The sequence below is a fragment of the Ananas comosus genome, linkage group 7, assembly GCF_001540865.1.
Source record: "Ananas comosus cultivar F153 linkage group 7, ASM154086v1, whole genome shotgun sequence".
Classification (NCBI taxonomy): Eukaryota; Viridiplantae; Streptophyta; class Magnoliopsida; order Poales; family Bromeliaceae; genus Ananas; species Ananas comosus.
The window spans coordinates 12,632,083-12,656,108 of NC_033627.1; the positions used below are offsets into that span (position 1 = coordinate 12,632,083).

Consider the following 24,026-nt stretch of genomic DNA (forward strand, 5'->3'; position numbering starts at 1 on the left):
AGAGAGTTATGCTGAAATACTATTAATAGTATGATAGTATCCACTTTGTGATCATTGGATGCCTAGGGTGTGAAACAACCGTTGTACTCTAAAAGCTTAAGCTGTTAAAGAACGGTATTTAAACATTTTTATATTTAACACTCCCCCTCACGTCTGGGCTCGAGACTTTTTTTTTGTCGGCCCATGACGTGGGCTGAATTAAATGGGAGGAAATTAATATACTAGGAGCCTGGCGTGACTCGAACTCAGGACTTCCTGCTCTGATATCATGTGAAACAACCGTTGTACTCTAAAAGCTTAAGCTGTTAAAGAACGGTGTTTAAACATAGGGCTGAGTAGATGGTTTGTGTAATATATAGTAATGATCCAAAGGAGGAAACATGAAAGGTTTGTATTATTAATAATATACCAGCTGAACTATATTTATATATAATATATAATTAAGTTTCTATGTTTTTAAAAGCACCAAATTATTGGTGCACATAGGTTTTCGACCTTTGGATATGAAGATTTGTCGGATTAGGATTATTGCGGTTGAGTGAGTGGTTGATTGAATAGTATAATTTAACGGATGGAAATAGTCAAAGGGATAGATCTGACAACGGAAAACTTATAAACATTAAGTGATTGATGCTTTTGAAAACACCATAGCCAGACTATATATATACATAGATGTTGTTTTCTATAATGTTTAGATCACCTAATATTATTTTATTTTTGGCTAAAACACATGAGATAATCCTTCCGAATATAATACGATTTACATTTACTTCGACTTTTGCTGGTATTAAAAACTTATTAACAATTTCTCTCAACCTTTTATAGATGTTGTTTTCGCTTAGGGCCCATTTGATATTGAGGGGTAGTTAATGCTAGAAGGCAAAACAAGTTGCGGCGAGTATGTAGAAATATATTTTTCTCTTTTGTAGTGAGACCGTGGAAAATATATTTTAACCCTCTTTTTGAATTCTATTATAGAACTAGGCTAATATACTATTAATAGCACCAAGTCATTGGTGCTACCAAGTTTTTGGCCATTGGATTAAGAGATGTGCGGTTAGGATGATGTGAGCCCCCAAGGGTTGAGTGGGTGGTTGGTTAAATAGTATGATCTAACGGATGAAAATGATCAAAAGGGTAGATCTAACGGCAGAAAACTTGGTAGCACCAAGTGCTTCATGCTATTAATAGCATAGTAGCCGGACTCTTCTATTATATATCCATATGAAGTTATATTTTAAACTTTCCTTTTTCTAAAAATAAATGCCGATCGATAGGGAAGCCATAGGATAGCTGTCTATTTGCTTCATTATTGTTTATGGCTAGAAGTACCTCTTTAGTGACATAGCTGAAATAAGCTTTTGGCATCTCATAACTGAAGCTTAACTTAGTTTGAATCTACCATTTTTTCTATAACAAGAAGCTGTTTAAAGAATTTTAATATCTTGACTTGGTAATGCTTATCTTCTAAACATCTCTAATCGAAATGATCACACTTCTGTAGAAGCTTCAGCTTGACCAAACAGATCTGTAATGCTTATAATTAACTTGGCCTAATATTTTTGAACATTTTTTCCACTCTAAAGTGCCTCAATTAATTAACCATTCGACAAAAAAAAGAAGAAAAATCTAAAATTCAGTTGTGGCGAAAGGATTGCTTAATTTTTGTAATTATCCACATTTGTTTGTTGTTATGGTTTAATTCCATAAGGACCTAGCTACATATCATAGAATAGCTAGATGTTCAAGTGGTGCAATTTTAAACTCTAAGAGAAGGCAAAGTGGAATTATTCAATACTGGCTAAGCGATAAGTTGTTTCATAAATTTTTTAATCAGCAATTTGCAGGCTTTAATAATAAGGCTTATGACTATCACATGCTAATTAACCATTAAAAATGCTTAAGGTAATATGTTCTTTTGGATTGATCGGAGAATTAAAATAACAAAGAGAGGACAAAGAAAACGTGCTATATATAACTTGGAAGATAAAAAGTAATTAACAAAAGTCCCCTCCCACCCAGGACATTTAATTTAAACTATAGTATCTGATTTATTCTGTATACATTGACATTGATCATTTTTATTGTTATATTTGAGTTATCCAAATTAGTTAAATTAGAATTAAGTTCTTAAATTCACTATTAGTTAACATTTAGCTTCAAAGAAATCAAAAGAGAGATCAATAAGATTACAAAGTTGGGGGCCCTTTTAATCTAGGGATCGATACTATACAAATTAACTTATAAACAGTAAAGTTCAATCAACGAACTATTTTGATTTTGATCATGACCAATCGTTTGCCTTCTCTTTGCTTGATCATAAAACCGAATGATTGGAAAACAACATACGCACTCTTTCTATTCTATTGATGGCAAAATATATATGTAGCTTATACGATTAATTGTTAGTGATATACCCTAAAGCCAATCGGTGACACAGGCTTGTGAACATATTAAGTATTTTTCTTAATTAATAAATAGCAAGTTTTATTCATATTTATTGTTAGCAGTACAATACATATATATGAATCGTTCATTGAATCTTCGTTAAGAAAATATATTCCTAAGAGTTAGGAATTTGAGATATATATTTCTTTGTACAAGATTCTTAAATGTTCCTAGCCATAGGAATATCATAAGGACGATGATATTTCCGGATAGGCCGGTGTAAGCTGTACTTCTAAGTTGAGGTGACGAATCTCAAGTCATTAGTGTAGGGACACTAAAGTAAACATGCAGGTGCTTGTTAGCGAACAAGTACACTGAGCATGACCATTTAATTAGTTGAACAGTCACATGGTTCTGAATTCGCCAGTGACTAGTTCTTTGCTACAGTTGTGTGAAGTACTCCTTAGACCTGAGGCATCATAGTTGCTTCACATGTAGATTGCTACTGTTTAACTGTACTAATACTTAGACTCTAATCATTGGTCTATATCTGGTACTGATTGGTTGTAATAGTTTATATGGGGAGGCATGTGAATGCGCAATAAGGAATTCAACACTCTCAATAGTGAGAGAGAACGTCCCATGTAGACTATCGAACTTGACTCAAAAAATCCTTGGCCAAGATACGTGGTGTGTGGAAAGAGTTTCCAGTTGTGTTACCATATTGAGTTAGTTTTAGATATTCTAGTCATATGATCGAATAATAAGATTTGGCGAGTAACCATAATTTTAGTTCGATCGGGACGTTGTGTGTTGGAAGGAATTAATCACACGGTAACGATTAGCGGAAAGGTTCGTTTTTCATCATCATTCTGGATTGCGGTAATATATTGCTAGGTGTCACTCGCGGACAGTGAGCAAAGTAAAAATAATTTAAATAAATTATTTTATAGATTAGAAGAGTTCTAATTCAATATTGAAGGGTTTGATATTGGACCTCAATACCGAATGATAATGAACCTATGCGGTCACACACAATAGGAATTGTGTGCATCCAACATAATAAGATGAGTCTAATACACTAAACAGTTTAGTGGAAATAGTGAGAATTATAATTTGAATTTGAATGTTGCGAAAGATTTAATCTCTAATTAGATTAGAGAATAGTTAAATATTCATAGATTATTATGAGATAATAATATTCTAATTAGATTAGATTTAAATATGAATATTTAATTATAATTTAATGGATAAGATCCAATTAAATTAAAGAGAGAGATAAAAGATGAGATATCCATATGAATAAGCATAAATTTATACTCATCCTATGTGGCAACTAATTGGATATGATCCAATTAGTATGCATGGCAACTAATTGGATGTAATCCAATCAGTTGCAACAGGTAGTGGGATGTGCCGGTTTGTATGGCTTTAATTAAATCGTGGGATTTAATTAGTTGCAACAGATTGTGACATGTACATAGGGCGCGGCTACATTAGTAGTTAATTGAGGAACTACGTGAGGATATATATAATATCTACACGAGAGGGATTTAATGATTGCTTCTTGAGAAGTATCAGATAATTCATCTCTCTCTATTATCCTTCGTAAAAATCAATAACTCTCACAAAAGGGAATGTGGATATCATAAGACTGCTAGCACTTTGTAATCTGCGATTCATCTGTTCCGTGCGATGGAAGGTGTTGGATCTGGATCAATTCCGTGTGGATATGCGTAGAGGCCGGGCACGTACGCGGCTAATCGGAATCTCAGTTTCAATCGTACAGTAGATCGGAATCTCAGTTTCAATCGTACAGTAGATCAAGAGACCTTAACTGGCCCGAGGTAATATAGCCTGAACTTCAAATCTGTTTAGGTTAGATTATTATTTTACATCGTAACATGAGAATGATCCGCCGGCACTAGATTGATTTGTTTTGTTTTGGTTCATATTGATATGGATATTTGTTTTTCGAAAACATGATATTTATTTCCGCTGCGATTTTTGTGCCGGATAATTTCTTACATTAATAACCTATAGTACTCTTATTTTGTCCAAAAATTGGCTATGTAAACCAAGAAAGATTATATTATTCGTATGACACTATTGTTAAATAATTGCAGCAGCATCGTACTTATTCTACACGATTGATCAGCTTTTCAACTAACCAAATTGTAAAGTCTATGGATTGTCAATATTAATTTGTTTTAAAACAACACTTAAAACAAAATAAAGAAATGATCTCTAGCTGGCCGAGTGCTTAATGATTATTAATAATAAATGAAGCCCAATGTTTACTATCTTTCTCTCAAAATAATAATAATGATAATAATAATTGGTTTGTATTATAATATGTTTTGCTTTATATATATATATATATTTTTTAGAAAAATAAAAAAATATCTTGTGTACGGACAAGGTGATGAACTTCCAATAGGGGATGATGATGATGATGTAATCATTTGTTTGTCGTATCTAGCCGCCGTACGTCATTGGCCCACGTGAGTTACTGTGTACATGCATGTGGACCCCATATCCAATAATAACTATAATAATTACTCTCTCTTCCCCTTAACCCCATTTTACTGGTCAAACCCATTCACCTCTCCCTTGAATTGTTGAATCCCCCCACTCAAACTATAAAAACCCCTCCACCCCAACGTCCAAAAATCGCAGCTCAAGTGTTTGTGTACAACCAACTAAGTAATAATCTCTAGCTTAGCTACTCTTGTTGTTGTTTTTTCTCTCATATCCCAATGGATTCTCCTAATTCCTACTTCTCCTCGTCGTCGTCGTCGTCGTCGTCGTCGTCGGACTCGTCTTTGTTCGGCGAATTCTTTCCTTTCGGCCCCGACGATGCCGAGGAGATGCTCTCCTTCGGCACGCTCGCCGACACTGGCGAAGGCGCGCCCCCCGATGAGGCGAAAAAGAATGGCGCGGAGGAGGGCGTGGCGGCGGCGGCGGGGAGAAAGGAGAGGAGCTATATAGGGGTGAGGCGGCGGCCGTGGGGGAAGTTCGCGGCGGAGATACGGGACTCGACGCGGAACGGGGCGCGGGTGTGGCTGGGGACGTTCGACACGGAGGAGGCGGCGGCGCTGGCCTACGACCAGGCGGCGCTGTCGGTGCGAGGCGCGGCCGCGGTGCTCAACTTCTCCGAGGAGCGGGTGAGGGAGTCACTGGAGGGGCTGCAGTGGGGGGAGGAGGAGGAGGGGTGCTCCCCTGTGATGGTGTTGAAGAAGAGACACTCCTTGAGGAGGAGTAGGGGTGGTGGTGGTGGTGGTGGTGTTGGTAGGAAGAGGAGGAGGAGGGTTGTGGTGAGCCATGGAGAAGAGGATGATCAGGAGATCAAAGAGGTGGTGAGGGTTGAGAATGTTGTGGTGTTGGAGGATTTGGGGGTGGAGTATTTGGAAGAGATTCTGAGAATCTCAGAGATTGCAAACACTACCTACTACTCCTCTACTGAATTATAGTATATTAACTTAGTTTGATCCTTTGTTGTTAATTTTCTTTTTTACTGTAACAATATCATGATTGATCAAATGGTATATGATTACTTTATTTATTTAATTAATTAAGTTTTTTCTTTCTCCTCCTCCTCCTCCTCTACTCATCCTCTTCTCCTCTTCCTCCGTCGCAAGCTACCGTTGTCGATCGACGCATTCATATATGATTTCCCATATATGAATTTCATTTGTGATTTGTTTTTGTCTAATTTGTCCATCCTTTATTTATTCATCTTTTATATCCTAATAAAAATTTCTTGATATAATTAATGATACAATTAATCACTGATTTAATATGTGAATTAATGTATCCCTAGCCTTTTTGCTCCTCCTCTTCCTTTGTGTTCATGTTGTTTGCTTTTGTTCTAATTTGTCCATGCTTATTTTTTTTTTTCATATATTTTAATAATTTCCTTATATATATATGTACATGTGAGTGAATATATATCATCTATATAAACTTGTCTTTCTCCTCCTCCACTCATCCTTAATTCTCCTCGTCATCCTTAGTTGAGATGAGGTCAACAAAGGATGAATAAAAACAAAAAAGAAAAAAAAAAGAAGGATCCAAGAAGAGGCACAAAATATAATATTGTATAATTTCCAGAAAAAATGTCAATACAATTTTTTAAAAAAAAAAATTAACAGTAAGAGTTTAATTAAGTGATAGTAATGTTTTGATAGAGAGGTTCCAAGTGGTTGTGGATAGAGACAATATTGTGCCACTTGCAAAATTACAGGGTTAATTAATTAACCTTATTTTCATTCACATCAATATATGTTTACCTTAAATTTAATCATATTTATAATATAGATTTGTATACTTTGCTGGATAGTAATTTCCTACAAAACTATTTTTTGAGGAGTCACTCATTTCATGAAATTAAAGTTGGTTTTTATTAATTTGGAAGTCCCCAAATTGAATTTTTTTGTTTTTTTAGCTCAATTTTATTGTGATGGAGTGGACGGCGAATGGACTTTATTCTTGTTATTATTGTTTAGCCAGAAAGCTCATCTTGTTTCAGAAAAACAAATATCGATCGTGGCGTAAAAACTTATAATAACTTAATTTTTGTTTTATGTTGCTAAATAAACCATATAAATATGTAGATATCTAGCAAGAAATTCACCATGCTACAGTACATTCAATCGTATAAAATTTGAGATTAAAGAAAAAAAGGAAACGAAAAACTTAATTAGTGTAACCAAACAAGTCCTAATGAGCTTCGAATTGTTTGACACGTTATCAAATTTCAAATTTTGTAACAATCATGATCACTATGCTCTATTATGATATAATTTTATCAGAATTGATCGATTCGTTAATTTAATTACAATTGTTTGATCTCCATATATATGTATATGGTTGGTAACTGATTCTACAGTTCCTTTAATTGGTAAAAAAAAAAAAAAAAAAAGTTAGAGAAATGAAGAAAGTGTAGAGAGTTTAAAGTCCAACTCCTTTTTTTGTGAATAATATTCTGTTTTGATCGAGGGTTGCTACTAAAATTAGTATCGGAGTTGAAAATTTCAAAATTTCAAGCTCAAATCAGCGATAAATATTTTCTCTACCAAGTGGAAATTGAAGATTAATAATATTTTGTGTTAGTAGATTAATTAGATAAAATGTCAGATCATTATTAATCCTTCTTCAAATTGTTAAATTGTATGAAACAACCATTTATCTTCAGTAGCTTAAGCTTATCAGAGAACGGTATTTTTAATATTTATATTTAACACTTCTCATCACGTTTAAGCTCGAGACCTCGTGATAGGCTCAAGATGTAACTTGAATTAATTGGAAAGAAATTAAATAATGTTAGGATCGTAATCGGACTCGAACTCAGAACCTATTAATTAAACAACCATTATTCTCCAAAAATTTAAATTACTACAGAATGGTGTCTTTATTCAACAAAAGTCACATCAGTTGTCAACACATTGGAGATTTTTGTGGAGGCACTGAAATAAAATTTAAAATGGAATCGCATACTTTGCTAAAAACAAAGATCAACAGTGTAGAAAATTAGAAACTCTCCTAAATTCAGTGCACAAAATGTAATTAAGACTTTTGGATTATATATATACATGGAAATTACTATAGATGGTACTGTAGTTTTAGTTGGAAAAGGTGGAATTAATTCAACGTTCATTTGTCAAATGAAATAAATAAAAGAAGCTGGTACAATATGGAAAAATAAAGCCAATAAGGTGACAGTAGAAAAAGCCAAAGTCAAAGTATCAGATCTGATACAGGGGTTATCATGAATGCATCACCACTAGCTTGTTTCTTTTCATTGATTAATTTGAAGGGTTATTTAATTTATATTTATATCATCATAATGAGGAAATTTCCATAGTCAAGAACTGTGGGCAGATCAAATTAAGCAGTGTTTTCTTGCCTTTTTGTAAGAGAAATTTAGTATAAGCAGTAGGAATTTGTACATGGAAATTAAGCTAGATGCGAAAGCAAAAGTAAATTTGGTATAAAATTGGAAACCCAAGCAATAATTTGGCTTTAAAAACAAAAAGGGCTAAAATGAGCATAACCCGATCTTTATCAGTTTACTCCTTTCGCAATTCTTTCGCAATTCTGATGTCACTCTCGTAGAATATTAGAAAATGTGAAAATGTAATTTCAAAATAATTATATAATTCTTATATCGATATATATTCTTTGTTAGGGAGTTTTGGACTCAGCTCGGACCTATATGAGTCCAAAGATATGACTTATCTAATGGAAGCTTAGGCCACATATATATATATATATATATATATATATATAGAATTAGGCTGGAATACTATTAATAGTAAAATGCTCTTTTTGCTATCAAGTTTTTAACCCTTGGATGAAAAATTGTAGGGTCAGGATGATATTAGTCGGTTAGAGTTGAGTGGTCCCCCTAGGGTTGAGTGGTCCCCACTGGGTTATAGTATTTAATCCAATGGTTAGAAATAATNCTCTCTCTCTCTCTATATATATATATATATAGAGTTGAGCTATGATACTTTTACAAGTATCACCATCATGGTGCTATTAGGTTTTAAGCCATTGGATCTACTTTTTGATTATTAATAGCCATTGGATTAAACACTATTCCACCTACCACCACCTACCACCATCATCTCAACCTCACATCTCTCCATCCAAGGGCTAAAAACACACAAGTATCACCCCCATGATACTTTTACAAGTATTCTAGCCCTACTATATATATATATATATAGAGTGGGCTGATATGCTTCTGGAAGCACGAAGCCCTCCGTGCTTCCAAGTTGTTTTCGATGTTGGGACTTTCGAATCGACGATCGACTCCGTTAGAGTTGTTCTAGAGTACTTGAAGTATCTAGAAAATAAATTTTGTGATTTTTCGATATCATTTGCCTAGTGAGTGAAGGGCTCAAAATCAATAATTTTAATGCCCGTGGTGAACCGTTTGCAAGTTTACGGTGTAGAAATATCCAAATCATATGAAATTTTAATAGAAAATTTTTTTATACCATATAAAACAACATCAATAACTTTGATCTAAAATGTTAATGTCATATCATCATATTTTGTAACATTTTTATTTTGAGCCGTTGATTTTGAGCCACTTCGATCACTAGGCAAATAATATTGAAAAATCGCAAAAATTATTTTCTAGATACTTCAAATACTCTAGATCAAGTATAACGGAGCCGATCGTCAATTTGAAAGTCCGAATATCGAAAACAACTTGAAAGCACGGAGCACTCTGTGCTTCTAGAAGCATACCAGACACACTATATATATATATATAGAATTAGGCTGGAATACTATTAATAGTAAAACCCTCTTTTTGCTATCAAGTTTTTAACCCTTGGATGAAAAATTGTAGGGTCAAGATGATAATAGTCGGTTAGAGTTGAGTGGTCCCCCTACGGTTAAGTGGTCCCCACTGAGTTATAATATTTAATCCAATGGTTAGAAATAATGAAAAGAGTTGATCCAAAGGCTAAAAAACTGGTAGCAATAATGGTATTTTGCTACTAATAGTAGCCCAGTCCAACTCTCTCTCTCTCTCTCTCTCTCTCTCTCTCCGTCGGACCTGCCCTCCGCCCTCATCTCCGCAGTTGCTCTCTCTCTTCTAATAATATATATATATATAATATATCATAGTCCGACTCCCGTACTTTCGAAAGTACGGGAGGCCCCTGCTTATAAGTTTGTTCTGATGAAGGACGTTCAATCTACGATCGGCTCTGTTAGGTATGATCTAACCCTATTGGAACTATCTAGAAACCAAATTTTAGATTTTTTTTAGCATCATTAACTAAGCGATCAAAAGTCTAAAAAATGACTATTTTAACGGTCGATGTGGCACATTTTTAAGTTCAACGGATGTAGAAGTATTCAAATTAACATGAAAATTTAATAGAAATTCTACTTAACATCAGTAGCAAGATCAATACTTCCGATTTAAAATTTGATCCTTTATCACTATTTTTATGAGATTTTCATTTCACCGTTCATTTTTGAGGCTACTCGTTCACTAGACAAACGAAATAAAAAAATTATGAAATTTGGTTTCTAATAGTTCCAATAGCGTAGATCAAGTTTAACGGAACGATCGCCGAATCGGATTGTCCATCAACGAAAACAACTACAAGCACGGGCGCTCCCGTACTTTCGAAAATTTTTTTTTCACTAGTTAGAGTAAATCAGTACCTCTGGATAGTATACCGTCTAGTTATATATATAGAGTAAGATCATGTCGAAAAACATCTTTTTATAATTTTTTTTCACTATTAGAGTAAGATCAGTACCTCTAATCTTAAATTCAGTATTTTATCATTATTTTTATGAAATTTTTTATTTTCAGCCATTCATTTTTCGATTACTCCGTTGATAGGTAAATAATGCCCAAAAATTATGAATTTAGTTTCCAAATACTTTTAATAGTGTTAGATTAAGTCTAACGGACCGTTCATCGATTTAAAAGCCGCATCATTAAAAACAAACTTAACGACTTGGTAGCACTACCGATAGTATACCAGCCTAGCTTATATATATATATATATATATATAGATATAGAGAGAGAGAAAGAGAGAGAAGAAGGAGAGAGAGAGAGAGAGAGAGCGCCAGGCCGGTTCTATAATAGCACCAATGACTGGTGCTATTAAGTTTTCTAGCCATTGGATTAAAAAATGTGCGTTAGAATGATGTGGCCTCCTAAGATTTGAGTGGGTGGTCATTTGAATAGTATTTCGAACGGATGAAAAAAAAAGAGTTAATCTCATACATGTCCAACCTAGCTCCGATAGTATAACAACCTAGCTATATATATATATATATATATAGAGAGAGAGAAGCAGAGAGAGAGAGAGAGCTAGGTTAGATCTATCGCGGTAGCACGGAGGCCTCCGTGCTACCAAGTTATTTGCAATGATGCGGCTTCCAAATCGACGATCGGTTCGGTTAGACTTGATTTACACTATTAAAAGTCTTTGGCAACTAAATTTTATAATTTTTCGATATCATTTACTAATCAAACGAGTAGTTGAAAAATAAACGGCTAAAAATAAAAATCTCATAAAAAATGATGATAAAAGATTTAAATTTAAAATCAGAGGTACTGATCTTACTCTAAATAGTAAAAAAAAATTTCTATAAAAATTTCATCAGATTTGAATTGTTTTACACCGTTAAATTCACAAATGCATCATATCGATCATTAAAATTGTCAATTTTGAGACCCTTTGATCACTAGCCAAATGATGTCGAAAAATTATGAAATTTAGTTTTCAAATACTTTTAATAGTGTAGATTAAGTCTAATGAAGCCGATTGTCGATTTGAAAGCCGCATCATTGAAAACAACTTAGTTTACCGATAGTATACCAACTTAGCTCTCTCTCTCTCTTTCTCTCTCTCTCTCTCTCTCTCTCTCTCTCTCTATATATATATATATATATAATCTTCTGATATGGAACTACTCATATTAGTGTGAACTCAGTAATATTCTTTTCCGTATTATTAACAAACTTACCATTAACTTTTTCTTCAAATTGTGAGCAACAGAAGCATTAAGTTGGTCGCGAACATGAGAACGAATATCCGGATATTATTTTTCCATCACACAATGCCTATAGTAGATATTTACAATAAAATTTCAAAATTTTCAAATATTTTGTGGACGATAAAATTACAGAGGAATTTAAGCTTTTATACATTTTTATCAAGAGGAGAAGAACACAAATATTCTAATTTATCTGAAAAGTTACATGAATTTTAGCCTTTAAAATAAGCACAATATATAGGGAAATTAAGTAAAAGCACCACAAAAAATCAGTATACTAGAAACTGCAAATAAATAATATCATCTATGGAAAAATCATATATATGTGAGAATAATATTGTGGTCCCATGAGAAAGGTGAATTCAATATTAATTTGTCAAACCAAATAAAACAAGCTTAGCTTATACAAAAGAGGCCAAGTGAACTACCACATCTGTTGTACCTATGTTATCATCTTCTCATTTATAGTTTGACTAGAAAAAAATTATATGAGATGGGGAATTGATAGTCTAAATTTGTGGGCAGTGTATGTTCGTAGTACATTTTTCTCCCCTTCAAAAAATAAATTATAAGGTGTAGGACATTTTATTTTCAAAGCATGAGTATATATATATATATCCTGAGTATTTTATAAATTTCATGATACTAAGAAATACGACTAAGTCTAGGAAGAGTTTGGATGTACTTTTATATATATCTCAACTGTACCATGGGAGTTGGTTGAGATCAATCACTTTCTTTTTGGTCACACCTTCGATTTCTATATATTTTCAATTAAAAAGTCCAAATATTCTACAAAATGAGAAAACGTTATTTACTTTATTCTCTGAGAAGATAAATTCTAATTTGAAAATTCTAATTTTATGCAGTTTGAGATGGACGGCGATCGATAGTGTTTCATTAAATATCACTATACCTTGCAGTGAAGCTAATGCGTCCGGACAAAAATTTTGTAGGCATCGTCCCCAAACAAATTGTTTGGAGACGATGCCGATAGGCGCCCATCGCGACCCTCGGAAACAAAAAAAAAAAAATTATGGGCTCCAATTTTTTATAGAGAGAGAGAGAGAGAGAGAGAGAGACGGTCGTGATGGGCGCCCGCACACCACACGGCGCCCATCGGCTCCGTCTCCAAACAACTTAATTGTTTGGGGGCAGATGCCCGCAAAATTTTTGTCCAATGCGTCCTATGTGTTTGTTCAATCTTGAGCTTTGAAAAGCCTCGTCCTTCCGGGAAGCTGAGAGTTTATTTAAACTTTTGGCTATAAAAGCATTGTACTTTTTATTTGTTATTTATGGTGTATTATTTTTCAACGGCAGAAAGAAAAAAAAAAATTATCATAAAAATAAGACCAAGGAGATGCCAAATAAGGTTGAAAGAAGTTTTTTCTCGAGGCCTATTTTGATATATGTTGGAATAAGTTGTATAGTGATAACGATCTCCAAAACCAACCTAAATTTGAGATTAGGGGAATGAGCTTCAACTTGACTCGAATCACAAATTTCAATTAGATTACTAGACTACGAATTCGGATAGAATTTGAATCAAGATGTTCCGACCTGAAACTCTTTTCGATGAGTCTACAGTAAGCCTGGTTTGGGTCATGTATATATTTTTCTTAGGGAAAACTTCAAAAACCCCCACCTGTGGTTTCACACTTTCTCACTTTAGTACCCTGTGGTTTAAAGTGTATCAATTTAGTGCTCTGTGATTTCATTTTTCTCTTTTTATTATCAATTTCATTATTTTTTTTCTTTAAATCAATGACAAAGTTAAAATTAAAGGATATTAAAGTAAATATTTAATAAATCTAGGTGGGTATCTGAAGTTTTTTTATATATAATTTAACGAAATATTAACGAAAAAGCTGCCAAAAAGATAAAAATGAAACCACAAGGCATCAAATTGATACACTTTAAATCACAGGGTACTAAAGTGATGAGAAAATGCGAAACCACATGAGGAATTTTTGAAGTTTTCCCCTTAGATTGGTTTGGATCAAGTTGCTTAAGGTTGGATTAGCTAAGATTTTGTTACTATTGAGTTGAAAGGATGTAACATATGTTCTTGGGTGAAAATGGATTAAAGGTTTGGGTGAATTTCTCCATAAACTGTTGTTGGAAGGGTCATGATTATGAATGATGTTCCATTGATTGAGTTCGAAATTTGTTCGTTCGATTTGATCAGTCACTGAAAACCTGCCCAGTTCAGATTTAGATTTGGGGTTCAGGTTGAACTGGTCAAATCGATTTAGAGTTGAGCTTTATAGTTTTATTACTTGAGATCAACCCAAACTAAGTATAGATGCACTTCTATGAAGTGCAACATTATTAGCCCTACTAACCCTAGAAAAAATTAACTATAAATTCAAATAAATATGGGACCATGCATGCTACCCTAATGAAACTAACACTTTGTTTTTTCTTCTTTCTTTCAATTTGTTCTCTTTTTTTTTTTCCTTCAATGGAAAGGGTTACTTGCTCCATTCACTCCTCAACTTTTGAATGGAAAGGGTTATTTATATTGTTTTAGTTTAAGTCTTTACCATAAAAAATGACGATAAATTAATCGGACAATCGATATTTACCACGTGACGAGGTTCGGTGCTGATGTAGTAAAAATGATTTAATACTGATACGACGATTACCATTAGAACTAATAGTAACACTCAGCCCACCGATAGTAATAACTCGCTAGACCGAAAGCATTCGCCCAAAATGCTTCACTAACCACAGTTATAAGAGACCATAACGTTCACGTTATGTCCAATTTTTTAGTCATTCTCTAACTTAAAAAAATCATCAAACAATGTGAGACATATATCACATTTTCGGCCCGAAAAAACGACTGAACCCTCTCGCACTAATATCTCACTCGGAACAAAACTACCGACTCAAAATAGTTAAGCTCAGTTATTCAAACTAGAGTTATAGTGGCCATAGGCCCATTTTGGCCCAATTAAATTATAGCCCACTTGGTTATGGGCCCAAGCCCAAGTAGCTACCGTTAGATGTATCGGCAAATAAAAGTGTCGGGAAATTAGGGTTTCCACCGCGAATCCTCTTCTTCTTCTTCGTCTTCTTCTTCCCCGAGCAATTCACCTCGAATCCCTCGTCCATGGCCGCTTCTCGCGTGCTTCAGCGGCGCCTCGCCTCTTTGCTCCGTCCCAATCGACCCCCGTCTCTCGTCTCCCCAGGTTGTTCTTCGCCTCTCGCCCTGATTTCGCTCTTCTTTGTTGTTCTCTTGATGCTGTGTATGCTGATGTTGTTGGTGGATATGAAAACAAGCAGAGGAAATAGAGAAATTGGTGTTTGTAAAGACTCGATCTTTGCATGCTAAATGCTTCTTAATTGCTTTACTTTTGCTTTTAGTTTACTGGATTTTGCTCGAGAGCTTGCCCTTTTTCCCCACTGTATTGTCGATTGGGTAGTGGCTCTTTAGGGTTTTATGTGATTCCATTTTTGCCGTTTACTCTTTTTTTTTTGTTTTTGAGATAGTTTAGGAGGAATTTAAATCAAACAGGTTGATGGGGTTGTGCACTTAATGAACTTAAACCATTATTTGCTGATCTCCAATAAGGTTTTAGAAACTTATGACAATGGTTGTTTTTGATCCTTTTCATAATCATAATCACTTTTGGATCATCATTCATGTTCAATCATGATCTGTTGATATCTATGTAGTTGTACCCCAAAGCTGTGGAGTTGCAGGGGTGGTAATTATAGGACACAAAATATAGAGTATATATGGCTCATGAACTCTGTTTTTGGCTTTAAAAATGTGAGAAATCGAATAATTCATTGAGCCAACAAATTATATTCTGTAATAATAGACCATCCCTCCGTGGCGTGTGGAAAATGCAAACCATTTCTATCCGACCTTGTTCTTGCCTATTAACTGATTTTTTGGTGAATTGAGATTCTATTCAGAACTTTTCAGAATAAATAAGATCGCTGATGTTGTTCTTTTAGTTTAGTACTTAGCTACTTGCTTTCGATATACTCTCAACTGAATATTGTTTTTGTCATAGTGCTATTTTCATCTATATCAGGTCTAGTTTTTGAGCTATGAGAGGATCGTCTTTTTTGAGAAGCCGCGTAGATTATCGGCTGTTGATATGTTATCTTTCTTTCCCTGAGAAAATTTTGCTTATGAAGCTACTAAGTATAGGCACATTATACTGAGATAACCATGATTGGTATTTGTCTCCATGTTACATGATCCAAAAGGCACTTTCTAAGTAATTTTTTCATCCTTGTTCATACATAGATCATGTATGAATGGATATAAACATTGGTTGCATCGGGAGACATCTTCTTTCATCGGAATCAACGACGCGTGTTTCTTTAAGGCGTATACCATTCTTCAGTTGCTTCCTTTTCGTTCGTACTCTTCTTGTCTACGGGTTTCTGTTGCATAGCTTTCAAATTTTGGGTGTGTTGTGTCATTCTTTTAACCTGTTAGTTATGTGTATGAAGTGGCGAAATCTAACTATTCATAAATTGCTATTGTAGGAAGTACATGGTCATCATATGTAATAGGAGGTATAAGAAGTACACAAACAATGACGAACTTGATTACCGTAGAAGATAACGGCAACACCGAGGATCATGAAGCAAGCCAGAATCACTCAAAACCGGTCTCCAACCCGAGTGATCGTACTAGCCCTAACACTACCAGAGAGTCCAATGTGAGATACTCCGCATTCTCAAACCTAAAATCATCGCAGAGGCACGACCTCGCCATGATATTCACGTGCAAGGTGTGTGAGACCCGGTCGGTGAAGACGGTGTGCCGTGAGTCCTACGAGAAGGGCGTCGTGGTTGCCCGGTGCGGGGGGTGCAGCAACCTCCATTTGATCTCCGACCGGCTTGGGTGGTTCGGTGAGCCCGGAAGCGTCGAAGATTTCCTGGCGGCACGAGGAGAGGAGGTGAAGAGAGGTTCTGCAGATACCTTGAATCTTACCTTAGAGGATTTGGCCGGAAATAAGTCATCGTGATCTTCTGGATTTTAGGGGATGTTCGGTTGGATAACTGTTATAAATATAGTGTAATTGAAGATGCATTTAATCAAAAATATAATAGTCACAACTGCTTTACAACTATAACTATAATTTGTTTGGCTGCATAAAAAGTGATTAAGAATGTAAGTTTTTTTTTGTTTAAAATTACTTTTTTCAATTGTTACAATTACAGTGTAGTTACAACTACATATACCAAACAATCCCTTAGCCTCCGTTTGGTTGGGGGTTAAGGGGTGGAATAACGCCTTAACCCCTATTTTATCTCCAAACACATTTAAAAATGGGTGGAGTTAGCTAACCACAGCTAACCCCACCTCAAATGGGTTATTCCGGATTAGCTAATCCCACCTAAACCCCAACCAAACACTATTTTCTATTCATAATAATCCACTATCCTTCTTATCCCACCTATTCCAACCAAACACTATTTTTCACTATCCTGAACTAACTCCAACCCCTAACCAAACACAAAAATACTCTAACCCCACCTTAACCCTAAACTTAACCCTATCCCTGAAATAACTAATTTTTTCTTAACCCCGAACCAAACGGTAGCTTAGGATATTTTGACGAAATTCTATGCGAGTACTTCATATATCCTGGTCTCAACTTTGTTTCCTAGTTGGTATTGAAGAAAAGAATCTAGGGGTGAAGTATCTATTGTAAGAAACCTTCTAGTCATGGATACAATATTGTTATAAAGCAAAGCTAGTTATGATTATTTAAACAGGAAGAAGCAAATTATAAAAGCCAAAAAAAAAAGTTAAAAGGTCACAAGTTCAATATTTGTAAGTGAAATTTAAACAGAGTACATTGGACAGATTAGAGAATAAAACATACACTGAAGAATAGCAATTTCCTGAAGATGTTACGAGGTAGCTAAAACATGTTCAACATAAACTTGAGGCTTTTGTCTGTAATAATCAACTTCATAAAATATGCAACTGCTGTAAATAAGCAGCTTATGAACTGCCTCCACTGTGTACTAAAAAGGTCATCATCATCTTAGGGTTTAACTGTATAAATCATCATCGTCCGCTGAGGCACCAGAAGCAGCAAATGGGTCGGCCACGGCGGCTCCCGCACCAGCCTCAGACCGCTCTGAGAAGCGGAACTCACTGCCGAACCCCCTCGATTGCTGTAAAGTCTGCGCGAATGCCTGGTATTTCCTGATGTCGGCGTCGCTGACACTCCGACGCGCGTACTTCATGGATTCCTCGAAATGGACGGCCTTGATCTCCGCCACGTCGTTGGCGTCGTCGTCTTCCTCCATTGCTTCCGGGTTCTCCCTCTTCCTCCTCTCTCTTTCTATATCCTGTAGCATAGACAGCATGATATTTAGCCATTTAAGTGTCAAGCATCAGTGGCTAGCAAGAATACCCATGGATTTGGATCGGCTAGCCCACTATATTTTTTTCCTCAAATTTAAATGAAATCAAAAGGAATAGAAGAGTTATCTAATCTCAAACCAAAATAATACAACAAAACAAGAAATCGCGGGCTCCTTCAGGGTAAAATGAAAAAACAGCCAGAAACTGGAGCTCAGCTCGCTTCGCAGAGATGAAAAAGGGAATCTAGTAGTAATTATGAGGAACATGCACAATTCTAGCCAACTAACGAGGAATCAATAAGGATTAACAACAAACCAAACATATTCTGCGAAAATACAAATGCCAGTAGCTCACCTTCTCAATGTTCTCTCTAATGGCATATTTGCAAGCCCGCTGGCAAATCTCTGTGATATCTGCACCGCTAAAGCCTTGGGTGTACTTCGCAAGGGCGTGCAAATCCACATCCTTAGCGACAGGGGACTTCCTAAGGCAAGCTTTGAAAATCTGGTGGCGAGAAGCCTCATCAGGCAAAGGAATATAAATTAATTGGTCCAGCCGTCCTGGCCTTAGTAGCGCCGGGTCAATAATGTCGGGTCTGTTGGTCGCTCCAATAATAAAGACAGTTTTCTTAGCAGACATTCCATCCATCTCTGTCAAGAGCTGGTTGAGAACCCTGTCTGCAGCGCCTCCTGCATCTCCCACACTGCTACCTCTCTGCAATGAAAGGTTACAAAGTTTACATAAGGAAAAAGAAGTTGAAGCTCCTTAAGAGTAAATTTTAGGTGCACTATGTGGGTATGCTTGGCCCCAGCTGGAGCTTCTGCTGGACAGCCAGTAGAGCTGTTCAAGAATCCCAAACAGTTTCATTATAATTTGTACAACTTAACACCGAGTTAGAAGTTATTCCAGATCGAAGTTTTGCTTCCGAGATTAAAAAGTCTATCAGGTTTCCTCGTTTACAGCTCTGTTTTTTATTTTTTCCGGCTTTTGGTAACCAAACAAGTAACTCATTGCTTCTGTAGTGGAAAGCTACTGGAAAGCCAAGGATAAATTAATATGTAAGTCATAAATATTCTGACTCTGTTGGAGGGGTGCAATGACAAAGTATGGGGGCTCAATTGCAGATGTTCATCATTCCCCGACTAGGGGCAGTAAATGGCGGTACGAACAGCAGAGCAGATTTGAAACCACAATGCAAATGAAATAAGTGATAAATGGTCGAGATTGAGCCCTCAATTTTTTCTCTTTCCAACAATATGACATACGCTTTCTATTAAAAAATTTGTTCCAAGAATCCGGCCAAACAGGCATTATGTAAATGTAAATGTGTCCGAGTATAGAATAGGATCGTATGACAAACCTGGGTTGCAATGGAATCGAGCTCATCAAAGAAGAGGACGCATGGCGCAGATTGGCGAGCCTTGTCGAAAATTTCACGAACATTCGCTTCACTCTCGCCAAACCACATGGTGAGCAGTTCAGGACCCTTCACACTGATGAAGTTTGCTTGGCATTCATTAGCAATGGCCTTCGCCAACAAAGTTTTGCCACAACCAGGTGGTCCGTAGAACAGGACTCCCTTGGAAGGCGACATGCCAAACTTCTCAAACTTCTCGGGATGCTCAACTGGATATTGGACGGTCTAGAAAAACACCATGAGAAAAATTTAGCTGCTAACTGAGAGTATAAATCAGGGAGGAAATATACATATCCAGCAAAATCATCTATTTACATATATAGAATCTAAAATCCTGAATTTTCATACATAACACTTCAAAGAAAAGCTTCTTACGGAATGCCCTTTATTCTACATTTGATCGTTGGTGGGTTGTTATTGGACAGGAAAAGTTTTTCAAAGAAGGCATTTTTAGTAAGTACAAGGGCATATCTGAACATTCAGATTTTGGAGAAATGCACAAGTGAGAATAAATAATTAGTTGAAGTACATGTGTAAAATATCAAGTAAAAAAGGCCAGCTCTTGATATACCTCCTGCAGTTCCCTCTTAACATTATCAAGACCACCGATATCTTCCCAGCTGACATTGGGCACTTCAACAACCTGTACAATTAAAGAATAATTTCAATTTATAAGAAAAAGCATCCCATGCAGATAACAATGTTAGAGCAAAAGCTGGTATAAAAGAAAATGGAAAGCATGCAAGACTACAGTTTCACGGAGCGCAGAAGGATTGCTGGTTCCAAGAGCCGTCTTAAAATGTTCATTGGTGACAGCCATTGAGTTCAGTATCTCTGCATCAATAGTTTCATCCTCTAAGTCAATTATGTCCATTTTCTCTCTTATGCACTGTAGAGCAGCTTCAGTGCATAGCGCAGCCAAATCGGCACCAACATAGCCATGGGTGTCTTTTGCAATTCTTTCCAAATCAACCTGCGTAGATGGAATGAAGTTAGTCAATGTAATATTCTATAAGAATGTACAACAAGGACTAGTTCAAAAGGCTGGTAACGTTACAAACAAAAGTACAAGGGATTAAAATGTTTACATCTTCAGCAAGTTTCATGTTCTTGGTATGGATGCGTAGAACTTCAAGACGCCCAACTTCATCAGGCACCCCAATATCAATTTCCCTATCAAACCTCCCAAACCTTCTAAGAGCAGGGTCAATACTGTTAGGTCGGTTTGTGGCTCCAATCACAATTACATGTGCTCGAGCTTTCAAACCATCCATCAAAGTCAACAGTTGAGAGACAATTCTCCTCTCAACCTCCCCATGAGTCTTCTCTCTCTTAGGAGCAATAGAATCAATCTCATCAATAAAAATAATCGAGGGTGCATTCTTTTCTGCCTCCTCGAAAGCTTTCCTAAGATTGCTTTCACTTTCTCCTGCTAGCTTCGACATGATTTCCGGACCGTTTATAACAAAGAAGAAAGCACCTGTCTCGTTAGCAACTGCTCGTGCAATAAGCGTTTTCCCAGAACCAGGAGGGCCGTACAGCAGAATTCCTTTTGGTGGCTTTACTCCGATGGATTTGAAGAGTTGAGGGTGCCTTAGAGGTAATTCAACTAGTTCACGAATCTGAGCCATCTGCTTGCGAACCCCACCAACATCATCATACCCTACTTCATCGAGCCTGTCTTCATCCTCTCTTTTTACGGGTTCGCCCTCGCAAAAGATTTCAGTGTCAGGGGCCACAACACAGTATTCAGCAGGGTCAGTTTCTATCACTTTGAACTCCACACAACGCATACCACCTCTGACAAGGAACAGGTCACCCTTCCTTACCGGGCGATATGCCTCAAGGAAATAAGCTGCAAAAATATGTCCAAAGGAAAAGGCCATGATCAACATAATCGACAACGTATTTTTATACTAAGATAACTGAAAAAAAAAAATTGACTGTTGAACAGCTTTCTAGAACTTGATCTGAAAAGATAAAAGAACTCTCCATCCTCCATATAAACTTAATAACAAGCAACCTACATGAATCAATTTGATCATATGCAAGAGAAAGCTATCACTTAACACTAAGTTATAGTTTAAAACAATAGAGTTATGAAGTTTACTACTCTCCAAACTCACAAGAGGAAATGTTCCAACCTTCCACAATCAATTATCACATTAAACTTCTCATTCTACCTCAAAAATATGTTTGGGCCTCCTGCAAGTATTATGACAATCTCCTTTCTCACAATAACTTTTTTTCCCTCTAAGAAAATATATCTAAGTACCACCATCAAAAAATTGCATCACACAATGTCTGAGTTGCATTTTACCAAACTTTTCTTTTCAATAATAATTAAAACAGGCTATTTGAATCAAACTTACGTTTTAGGTATGCATCGAACAAGTTGCCAGTTACGCCTTCAATGGTGTCGTCAATAGGCAATATATGCACACGTTTTCCATACTTGACATCCGGGCACTGATGGACGGAAACAACGTCACCGAGCCTTACCCTGAGGTTAGACCTGACAACCTTGTTCATCCTTATCTTAGGCTCTTCACAAGTGTCATCGGCAAGTGCGATGCAGATAGTGTCTCTCCTTTTCTTACCCTGAATTTGCCATATAGAGTTGAAAAGTAGTATCGATCAGTAAAGCAAACAGAATCAAGCAGCAGTCAAATCTATCCTAGTAGTTTGGCGCTTGACAGAAAATCCTCAACTCTTTTGACAAAAAATGTCACCCGTTTGAATTTAACAATACTTTCTGAAATAGTGAAATCAAAATAATTGTAAAATTAGTTAGCAAAATCAACATTTTAAACTAAACAGAGGTATTCAAAATGCACAATAGTTCAGGTAAGATCTATGCTCACCAAAGTTAAGAATACATTGATCTACTCATAAACCTAGATACAAGTGTTTTCCAATAGTTTGAAACTTAAGGACCCGTTTCGCCTGATTAAAGCTTCTGCAGAACTGCTGTTTGAATAGGAGAAACCCCAGCAACCTTCCTATTACAAGATTATCAACAGCTTTCCATTGCAGCTAGAAGCAAAAGCTTCAAAATAGAACTTTTGCCTCTGGGTCCAAGAAGCAAGAATTACATCATTTTTCATTAACAAAAATGTCTGGATTTTTGCTTTTTGCGAAAAGAGAGTAAATATTCTTCATTTGGTACATAGAGTTCAAGATCTCAGCCAATTATCCTTCTGTTATCCTCCTAGATATATCATGTGAGATGCATAGAACAACTGATTCAGCTACCAACCACAAAAAAAGGCCCAATTCAACCAAAAGCACAACCTCTTCAAAGGAAAAACTCTTAACTCCACCGAAACCCACATCACAAACCACCAAAATCTATCTACAGAAACAAACAAAACACCAAAGCCTCACCTTGATAAGGATCGTATCGCCGCGGAAGAGCTGGAGCTTCTCCATCGTCTCGGGATGCAACGCGACCACCGAATTGTCATCGTTGACCGCCTCATCAACCACCAAACGGTTCGGAGCCTTCTTCCTCTCCAAGATCGCCGTGGAGAAGTCCCTCTTCGTCCCTTTCCTACAAAGTTCCCCACCACCCCCAAAAAAGAGATCGAATCAGTAACCCTAACCCCAATTGAAGGCCCTAATCGAGCTAAGAGAGGCAATAAGGAGGAGGGATCTTACGGATCGGAGGAGGAAGCGGCCTCGCCCTGGTTCGCCATGGGATCTGAATTAGGGTTCCGAGAGAAGGGAATCGACGAAGACGAAGAAGGAGAAAAGTGCGAGGAGACACCGAAGAGTGAGGGGATATTAACATTTATAGTAGTGGTTTAATTGTATTGATTATCCCTGGACTATCCTAATTTACAAACTAGTCCCTTGTTTTTGTCGCTTTTTTTTCAAACTTGCATACATTGCACTTTAATTTGTAAAATAAAATTTGTAAGAATAATTTATTTTTCATGAGAAAATAGTCTTTTTAATTCCTCTTGAATTTAATCAGGATTATTAAAATATTAATAAGTATTTACAAGGATATTTATACATCGCATTTGTATACATAATAAAGATATAATAGGGACTGTAAGTGTAATAATATTAAAATATTCAAAAAATAGAAATATTTAAATAGAAAGAATAAGAACCATTTTGTTATATAGGAATAGGACTGGGACTATGCTTACATTTTACTATCATACATTTAATAGGGTATTTTATTTGGTTTTGGTGTTAGGTTTGGTATAAGGGTATCCTTGCTCAGTAAGAAAGAATAATAGCCGTTGGATGGAGATGCATAATTTGTAGGAGGATGATGATGCCACGTGGCATACTCTTTTTTAATA

At 36.1% G+C, this 24,026-nt stretch overlaps 3 protein-coding genes across 4 annotated transcripts; 2 read left to right on the top strand and 1 right to left on the bottom strand.

The window, feature by feature from the left end:
* On the top strand, positions 4,985 to 5,978 carry LOC109712292 (ethylene-responsive transcription factor 1B-like). Its single transcript, XM_020235779.1, has one exon. It carries the CDS (start codon positions 5,148 to 5,150, stop codon positions 5,859 to 5,861), a length of 714 nt encoding a protein of 237 aa, XP_020091368.1. The 5' UTR covers positions 4,985 to 5,147; the 3' UTR covers positions 5,862 to 5,978.
* LOC109712293 (DNL-type zinc finger protein) lies at positions 14,992 to 17,103 on the top strand. Of its 2 annotated transcripts, XM_020235781.1 has the most exons (3): positions 15,001 to 15,132; positions 15,988 to 16,165; positions 16,451 to 17,103. In XM_020235781.1, the coding sequence occupies exons 2-3, from the start codon at positions 16,147 to 16,149 to the stop codon at positions 16,933 to 16,935; spliced, it is 504 nt and encodes a 167-aa protein (XP_020091370.1). In that variant the 5' UTR covers positions 15,001 to 15,132; positions 15,988 to 16,146; the 3' UTR covers positions 16,936 to 17,103. The 2 variants fall into 2 exon arrangements, with proteins under 2 accessions (XP_020091369.1, XP_020091370.1); XM_020235780.1 differs by lacking the exon at positions 15,988 to 16,165 and having other exon boundaries at positions 14,992 to 15,132; positions 16,451 to 17,040.
* Positions 17,717 to 23,493, bottom strand: LOC109712713 (cell division cycle protein 48 homolog). The gene is made up of 9 exons (XM_020236456.1): positions 23,368 to 23,493; positions 23,095 to 23,260; positions 22,080 to 22,308; positions 20,796 to 21,562; positions 20,459 to 20,680; positions 20,279 to 20,350; positions 19,651 to 19,932; positions 18,645 to 19,004; positions 17,717 to 18,274 (listed from the first exon to the last, which is right to left on the bottom strand). The coding sequence occupies exons 1-9, from the start codon at positions 23,403 to 23,405 to the stop codon at positions 17,972 to 17,974; spliced, it is 2,439 nt and encodes an 812-aa protein (XP_020092045.1). The 5' UTR covers positions 23,406 to 23,493; the 3' UTR covers positions 17,717 to 17,971.

What these genes read in the sequence shown, in the direction of transcription:
- LOC109712292 (XM_020235779.1), top strand. Translation starts at nt 5,148, where the DNA reads ATGGATTCTCCTAATTCCTACTTCTCCTCGTCGTCGTCGTCGTCGTCG.
- LOC109712293 (XM_020235780.1), top strand. Translation starts at nt 15,054, where the DNA reads ATGGCCGCTTCTCGCGTGCTTCAGCGGCGCCTCGCCTCTTTGCTCCGT. An exon ending in CCCGTCTCTCGTCTCCCCAG is followed by an intron (nt 15,133 to 16,450) that starts GTTGTTCTTCGC and finishes TTGCTATTGTAG; the next exon opens with GAAGTACATGGTCATCATAT.
- LOC109712713 (XM_020236456.1), bottom strand. Translation starts at nt 23,405, where the DNA reads ATGGCGAACCAGGGCGAGGCCGCTTCCTCCTCCGATCC. An exon ending in ACATGAAACTTGCTGAAGAT is followed by an intron (nt 20,681 to 20,795) that starts GTAAACATTTTA and finishes CCATCTACGCAG; the next exon opens with GTTGATTTGGAAAGAATTGC. An exon ending in CTTCTGCGCTCCGTGAAACT is followed by an intron (nt 20,351 to 20,458) that starts GTAGTCTTGCAT and finishes TTAATTGTACAG; the next exon opens with GTTGTTGAAGTGCCCAATGT.